At 44.4% G+C, this 8,050-nt stretch overlaps 1 protein-coding gene across 1 annotated transcript; it reads left to right on the top strand.

Annotated features, from left to right (window-relative positions):
• The first annotated feature begins 201 nt into the window (after positions 1 to 201).
• On the top strand, positions 202 to 6,786 carry IL1B (interleukin 1 beta). The gene is made up of 7 exons (XM_032843873.1): positions 202 to 300; positions 756 to 820; positions 1,370 to 1,421; positions 2,966 to 3,170; positions 3,705 to 3,869; positions 5,093 to 5,223; positions 5,984 to 6,786. The coding sequence occupies exons 2-7, from the start codon at positions 771 to 773 to the stop codon at positions 6,191 to 6,193; spliced, it is 813 nt and encodes a 270-aa protein (XP_032699764.1). The 5' UTR covers positions 202 to 300; positions 756 to 770; the 3' UTR covers positions 6,194 to 6,786.
• Positions 6,787 to 8,050: the final 1,264 nt, after the last annotated feature.

The following is an 8,050-nucleotide window of genomic DNA, read 5'->3' as shown; positions in this document are numbered from 1 at the left end:
AACAATATATATTTGCATAATGACACATCTGCAAAAATGTGTCATCATTCACTACCACTTGCCTTTCCATGGGCTAGACAATTATTTCAGTACACCCCTTCCCCAGATTACCACTGCTCCTCCTTTGTTTTTTAATTTGGTTGTGAAATCAGTTAGCCAAAGGGGAAATTCTTAAGTTCTCCCACTTCTGCTTTTTAAAGAATATAAAAGTGAGGTAGAAATTGGCAGATGGCATAGCTCTTTGAGGCACAGCAGTCCACTCCGGGATTCTATTCACTCCAGCCAGTCTTCATCATTCAGGTACAACTTGAACTAACTCTTCTTTATGACTAGGTTCCAGTCAAGTCTCTCTATCTCTCTGTCTCTGTCTCTGTCTCTCTCTCTCTCATCCTCCCTCCCTCACCCTTCCTCTCTGCTTGAGGACTGGGCTTTTCACAAACCTGCCACATATATTATAGCTATGATTTGTGAAATGTTGTGGGAATGTGTGTTGCTTATGTAGCAGCTGACATCTGAGAGCTCAGGGTCAAAGTCTCTGCTCCAGATCTAACAAATACACTCCTGGTTTGGGTTTGGTTTAGCAGATGCTTCCTCTGGACCCAAAGGAATGCTCTTTCATGCATTTACTCATTCACCTAAAGATTGTTCCTTTACATGCCTGCCATGTGCCAGGTGCTGAGAGGAGCTCACATATGAAGGCAGCCCCCAGGGAGACTGGCATGGCAGGAGTCACTCATTTTCTCCTCTTTACACAGGTTTCTGAAGCAGCCATGGCAAGAGTACCTGAACCCACCAGTGAAGTGATGTCTTATGGCTACAGGTCAGTGGGGAGACTGAGACCAGCAGTGTGAGCAGAGCTCCTCTTTCGAGAGTGGAGTGTTATCTGTGCTTGGAGACCAGATTTGTCCTCCAAAATGCCTCTTCTGGTGGCAAGCATGGCTCTAAGTTAACCTGGTCTGAAGACAGATTTCCCACTGCAAGTTCAGCCTTTGGACCCATAGACCATCCAGATGTTGCTGCTGCAGGGTCTTCTTGCAAATGGCAAATAGGAAGAAAAAATTCCAAGTGCACAATACAGGGAACCTCTTGGCAGAGTTTGGCTTAAGAGAGCGGAAAAGCTCAGCGGGGAAGTGGGTGGAAGTCTGGTCTCAGGATCCAACAGGGAGTACCCAGGATATCCACCCTGCCTCCTAAGGAATTCCATGCATATTACCACAAAACCTGCCGGCAGCTTTCGGCAACTCTAAGGGACATATTATTTGCAGTTTCCTATTAATAATGAAGACTGTTTGCGGGGAATTAAAAAAAATAAAGAAAAGAAAACTTGTCTGGGAGACATACTTGAGCAATCTCTCTGTTTTCATTACAGTGACAACGAGAATGACCTTTTCTTTGAGGCTGATGGTCCTGGAAAGATGAAGGTGAGACCATGGGCTTAGCTCACAACTCCTAGAGAGACTCTGACATGGGAGAGGCTCCAGGAAAAGGGTCGGGGATACTTTGTTTCCATGGTATTTTGTGATGGAAGGACTTTTACCTCTTCCACTGAGACAGACAAAGATGGAACTGGATGCTGACTTGGTCACTATACCACTGCCACGTCACTCATTAAGGCTTGGTGATGATGGCCATGCTTGCAGAGGGCAAGGTGGAAAGGCAGTGGTGATAAAGTTTGCTGCATCTTGTTAGGAAGGCAGACAAGGCTCCACACAAATTTGATTTTCCTTGTAGGAGAGGGTTCCACCTACATACATCACTTAAGTTCTTGGGAACTAATGTATGCCTGTCCCCTTTAAAGGTAGGATAGTTTTTCCTCCCTGGGGTGAAGCTTATGACAATAAGATGTGGATTATGTAAACAAAAAGATGATCTTAAACAAGCCATTTCACCCTCTGGGCCTCTGAAAAATAAGGGGAATGAACCAGATGATCTTTGAGTTCCTGGCATCCTGTAACATTCAATCTGAAATATTGTCAATGGTGTCTAAGTTTATCCCTGGAAATGGGTGTTTCTCTAACTCTCAACCTTATTTGGAGCCATTTTAATGTTTGAGCTGTCTCCTCTTCTGTATGAGGCCTGATGACTTTCCAAGGTGGTACAGCCATCAACCTAGCTAGGTCATTTGGACAGATTAGCAAGCAGCTACCTTTCTCTGACTTTTTTGTTTCCAATTCATGGCAGCCTCCCCTAGCCTAATAATCCAGTCCCTACCCTTGTAAAAAGTACATTTCTTTAAATGTTTTTAAAGCAGTCACTGGTTTACTCCAGCCCTGGGTGGGGTGTGGCTTCTCTGGCCCTTATCCCCACTGCTCCTTCCAGCAACTGGGCTCCCTCTCATTGGGAGCCTCAGCTCTGGTCAGGAACTTACGGTCACACTCAGCTTTCCTCTGTGCATTTAGAGGCCTCTTTAACTGTCCTTTGAGAGTTCAAACCATTATCAACCTCACTTAAGCATTCATCCAATTATATCCCCCTGAATAATGGGAAAGTGGGAACATATTTCACAAATAGTAACCACTTTTAAAGTATTTGTAGAATGTAGACCTTGTAGAGAATAATCAAAAACTTGTTGAATGAACATAGATGAAACTCTTATGCTCATCACTGCCATGAAGAATTAAATACATAGTGTTAGAGCATGAAGGATACAAAAAGACACAGAGGGTAAGAAGGTATACATTTATGGTTAGGTGGAGCAGTGTATAAAAAAGATAAATGAGGTAGACGGTTTTATTCTAAATGAATACCATATAGGCCAGCAGAAAGCCCACAGTTCTGGTTTTGGGTCTCCCCCTAACTTGCCACAGGCCCTTGGATAAACCACTGAACCTCTCTGGGCTTCAGAGAGAGGAGAGTTTAGCATTAGAAGCTCAGTTATCCCCAAGGCCCCTTTGGCCTCTCTGATGGGAAAGCAGGAGTTCTCTGCCCAACCACCTTAACACACTCTTCCTTGGTCTCTCCACAGTGCTGTTTCCAAGACCTGAACAATAGCTATCTGGAAGAGGAGGGCATCCAGCTTCACATCTCCCACCAGCTTCATAACAAGAGTCTGAGCCATTTCGTGTCAGTCGTTGTGGCTTTGGAGAAGCTGAAGAAGATATCTGTACCCTGCTCACTGCCCCTCCAGGATGATGACCTGATGAACGTTTTTCACTGCATCTTTGCAGAAGGTATTTACTGAGAACCTCGGGTAGACAGGAGACCTCGGGTCAATTGCTTCTCAGAGTCCATAACTCAGCAGTCAACTATTCTGTCCCAAAGCTGAAGCCTTTTAAAAGGAGAAGACCCAGTAATGAGAGAAAAACAGAGAAGCCTAGACACTAAATGGATTATCTCTTTAGTTGAAACTATCCTTAAAGTAAGACCTTGATAACTACTCACATTTGCCAGTCACTCCACCAATCTTAGGCTCTCGTTTGCATTACCTCCCGCAAGTCTCACGATGTCCCCATTGGGCTAGTGTTACTGCCATTGCCACCTATGTGAGTAGCTCTATTGCTAGTCCACGGCAAGCCCGAACCTACATCTCACGGTACCAGGTCCAGTGTTCTCACATACCCCAGCTTCTCCCCACCAATGTTCTAATCAAACTCTGGCTGTGCATGCTCGGATAGCCTCCAAAAAAAAACAAATTCTGCTGCCTTCTATCATCTGGCCTGCCTTTCCAATTTTCTTCCTAACAACTTATATGCTCCACATTTCAGAACCCATCATCTTTGAAAAGTGTGATGATGACGGCTTTGTTCATGATGCACCCCCACGATCCCTGGACTGCAAATTCCAGGACATAAACCAAAAATCCTTGGTGCTGTATAACTCATATGAGCTTCGGGCGCTACACCTCAACGGAACTAGTGTGAACCAACAAGGTAACTGGGTGCATCTGGATTCCGTTCTTGGCTCCTGGCTGCTTGCTAATTCTCCACATTTTTAACAAAGTAGAACAATAAGGCAAATTATGAACATCAATGAAAAAACATTTAATAATGAACATGTAAGCTTTTTGTTTTGGTCCTAGCAATAACACCAGGTTGATGCCCTTAGAATGTTCATTTTTCAGCAAGAGATGAGACTCGGAGAAATTAGAATGCTCATCACACCCAGGACCATTGTCCAGCCAAGTCTTTGAATGATAGCGCAATGTCAGTGCTTCCATTAGAAAGGGGTCATTTGATGAATATGACCTAACGCCTGTGGGTTCCTTTTTCCTGTTGTTGAAGTTGAAACTAGAGTGTCAACCAGATAATGTGTCCATCCTCATTCCCAGCCCTGCCCCCTTAACCCTAACATCCTTCCCGCCCAATACCAGATGGCTCCTTGTGGGGAAGTTTTACTGACAAGCAGGAACTTATCTCTCTCTATTGTAACGAGCAGATGTTTCAAGTGGAGAGCCCATTACTTGTGGAAATCTGCCTGGCACCTCGCCACTGTGGCTGAACCCTGTATGCAGGAGGACAGCCACAGGAGCAGCTGAAAGGAGCAGCCTGTTCTCTCCCAAGGCTGCTGACCCTGGGGAGAGGCATCTCAGCCAGGCCAGGACAAACCTGTTTCTTTCTAACTGGGTTGTGAGCATGACCTAAAGGCCCCCAAGTGAGATGGCCGTGACTAAGGAAAATTAAAATGCTGTCTATTTGGAGCCACTTTTCCCAGGGAAGCCTCCCCTCTCCAAGTTCCTCCCACTTGTTATTCCATGTTTCTGACACAGATTCGTGCCTGTTTTCCTTTGGGAGCCCTGATCTACTTCTTTTCTTGCCTTTCACATTGATCAAATTGTTCTGCTCATTTGGATGGGCACACCACTGACCCAAAATGGCTTCCTTCCATTTCCAAAACTTAGATCCCCTAATTCTTCACTGACACGGTGATGAGGCTCTAAGAAACCCCCAGACCTTCTTTAGAGAAAAGAAACAACCAACTAAGCCTGCTATTTTCTGTGGGAAGCCAAGTTATCCTATCTGTTAGGCCACGGGAACCTCAGTGCAGCTCCCACAGGAGGTGTTAATTGTATGAGTCCTGGGCTGGGAGTCCAGTGGTTGGGCCAGCCCTGCACTGCTGTGTGTTCCTGACCACAAGGCCCCCTTCCTTTCTCTAGCGGTGTTCCGCATGACCTTCGTGCAAGAGGATGAAGATAATAGCAAGATACCTGTGGCCTTGTGCATCAAGGAAAAGAATCTGTACCTGTCCTGTGTGATGAAAGATGGGAAGCCCACCTTGCAGCTGGAGGTGAGTGAGTACCAGGGGCTGAAGGCTCCCCGGGGCTCTTCTCAAACACCCTTAGGCCTCACTCACTTCCAAGACAACCACCCTTTCCCTGCCCAGGAAATTTGGGAGTAAAATACTTGATAATTTTGCATAAATGTAAATACATTTAATTGTTAGATGCATGTAACTTTTACTCCCACCACAGAAAATTAAGTCATTTTGCTGATATTATTACATCCTGCCACTGCTACCACCCAATAGAGGATACAATGTTAGGGTTCGAAGGATTATAACACTGTTAAGGTTACTCCAATTGATAAGTGACACTTTGGGAAGTTAATCCATTCAAGGGAGCTGTCACCTGTCATCTCCTCCACTCCCCAAATCACCCTCCACCCCACCCCCCCCAACCAGCTTTCCCAACAAAAGATTCATTTCTAAATTGAAGTCATTCTACCCAGGGCCATAAGGAAAAATAGAGCAAAAGTCCTCGGAAACTAGCAACTCCTAAAGTTTTAATCCAATTTTCACTTTTTAATAAAATTTCCACCTATGTTATGCTCCCTGCCATTTGATATTAAGTTTCAGAAAAGAGTAAGAGTTCTTTCAGTCACTACACAGAAAGTTGGGGTCACCAAGATAAATCAGGAGTCTGGATCCTGGTCCTATGCCTCGTCAGCTTCCTCTCTAGCTGAACCAGAGAATAACTTCACTAGAGTGTCTTTGTCTCTTCCCTCATAAAAATTCTTATTTCTGTTTTGTTTTGGGGGTTTTTTTGCAGATGTTAGACCCCAAAGTTTACCCAAAGAAGAGGATGGAAAAGCGATTTGTCTTCAACAAGACAGAAATCAAGAAAAAGGTGGAATTTGAGTCTTCCCAGTTTCCCAACTGGTACATCAGCACCTCTCAGGCAGAAGCAATGCCTGTCTTCCTGGGAAATAACAGAGGTGGTCACGACATAACTGACTTCACCATGGAACTCTCCTCCTAGAGACCTGTACCCAGAGAGTCCACAAGTGCTGAGTAACTCTTAGTGCTGGTGGAAAGGGAATAGAAGGGTTTAAATGTGACCTCAAGCTGAACTTCACGCTCTAATCGGTGCACAGCTGCCTCCCCTGAATCACTGCTAATAAGATCCCCTGCCTACCAACCAGGTGGAAGAGCCCGCTTTTCTCAGGGCCAATCCTCAGACCCCCTCTGCTGAGTCAGGTCCCTTTCATCATTTCTGCTCGCTCGAAGCCAGCCTGGCAGAGGCCGTTACACGTTAGGTGCCAAGAAACCCTCTGTCCTTTAAGCCCAGCTTCTGATGAACAACCACGTAACTATTTATTTATTTATTTATTTATTGGTGGGTTATTCTATTTAAGTCAAGAGGGCCAAGAAGCATCAGTGTCTGTGAAAGAGCCCACTCTTCAAGAGCTATGAAATGAATTTAATTTGCACTAGTGTGCCATCTATCTATCAAGTCCTTTCACCAAGGCTGAAAAACATATAAGCTCAGATTGTTTGAACAGGAATATTTATGGATGATTAAGTATAATTACACTGCTTCAATGATTCTGAAATAAACTTCACTGAAAAAAATTTTTTTTGCCCATGTGGTAATTGCCTTTTCTTGAATCTGGCACAGAAGAGTAAAGATAAATGGGGCCATGAGAATTTGCCCTGGGAAACTGGAAGCCCACTCCTCATCACTGAGCATGGCAAAATATTTAGGAACATCACTAACCAGCAAAGACAAACCTACCTATCCCACCCGTTCATTTCTGTTTCTCTGCAAAAGGATATTTGGTCCACAAGTTTCATCTGAAAAATAGGATCAGCTGAAGTAAGGCAGGAAGTGTTGGGAGTAACCACTGTCAACAATTTCTCTACTCATTTATTCAACAAACGTTTATTAAGTAAATCCTTATGTACTAGGAGCTGGGAATACAGAAACAAGATAGGTAAGGCATTCCTAGTTAGATAGGAGAGGCAGATAGATACAAGTAAAAATAAGGCAACGTGGCAAATAGAGGTAAGTTAAAGCAGGAAAGAAGCAGCCAGAAGGACAACATCTACTATGAAGGACAGATGGTCAAGGAGGACAGCATGAGTCAGACCAAAAAAAATGAGGAGTTCCTCACAAAGAAGGGAAAGGGTTCTCTTACTACTGGGACCAGTGTGATCAAAAGTATGGAGCAAAAAAATGAATAATAACGGGCACGTGGATGGTTCAGTTGGTTAAATAACTGCCTTTGGCACAGACCATGATCCTGGAGTTCTGGGATCGAGTCCCATTTTGGGCTCCTTGCTCAGCAGAGAGTCTGCTTCTCCCACTGACTTCTCCCCTCTCATGCTTTCTCTCTCTCTCTCTCTCTCAAATAAATTAAAAATCTTTTAAAAATTTTAAATAAAAAGTGAATAATAAATGATGTAAGGAGTAAACTTTCCAAAATTGCAGAAGTCACCGGAAGCAAAGTCAAAACACAAAAACAATCTAGGGAAGAAATATTTGTAACCTCCAGTAGGAAACCATATCATCACAGCTCCTACCAGCTTTCAAGGAGATCCCATATACCTGGACAGTAGGAGGCAAGTGCTTGTAAATTTGAGTCCATAGGGTTAGGGTACGGCTTATCCTATATGCTTGGGCTGGAGTAAGCCAGTATCTGCTGGGGGAAAGGCAAATGATGCAATGATACGTGGGAGCACATCTAGCCTGAAAGGCAGGTTGGGGTGGGTGGCTGCTACATCACGGTCAACGACGGAAGCGTAAGTCAGTGTGTCTTCTGTACAGATCTCCTCTCTGCCCCCATTCCTATGCCCCCATGCAGCCTTGCTGAATTATCCACAAACATCTGATTCA

Source organism: Lontra canadensis, unplaced genomic scaffold (genome assembly GCF_010015895.1).
Source record: "Lontra canadensis isolate GAN:19392208 unplaced genomic scaffold, GSC_riverotter_1.0 scaffold144, whole genome shotgun sequence".
Taxonomy (NCBI): domain Eukaryota; kingdom Metazoa; phylum Chordata; class Mammalia; order Carnivora; family Mustelidae; genus Lontra; species Lontra canadensis.
This window is presented reverse-complemented; position numbering and strand designations above follow the sequence as displayed.

What these genes read in the sequence shown, in the direction of transcription:
- IL1B (XM_032843873.1), top strand. Translation starts at nt 771, where the DNA reads ATGGCAAGAGTACCTGAACCCACCAGTGAAGTGATGTCTTATGGCTAC. An exon ending in GTGATGTCTTATGGCTACAG is followed by an intron (nt 821 to 1,369) that starts GTCAGTGGGGAG and finishes TTTTCATTACAG; the next exon opens with TGACAACGAGAATGACCTTT. An exon ending in ATGGTCCTGGAAAGATGAAG is followed by an intron (nt 1,422 to 2,965) that starts GTGAGACCATGG and finishes GTCTCTCCACAG; the next exon opens with TGCTGTTTCCAAGACCTGAA.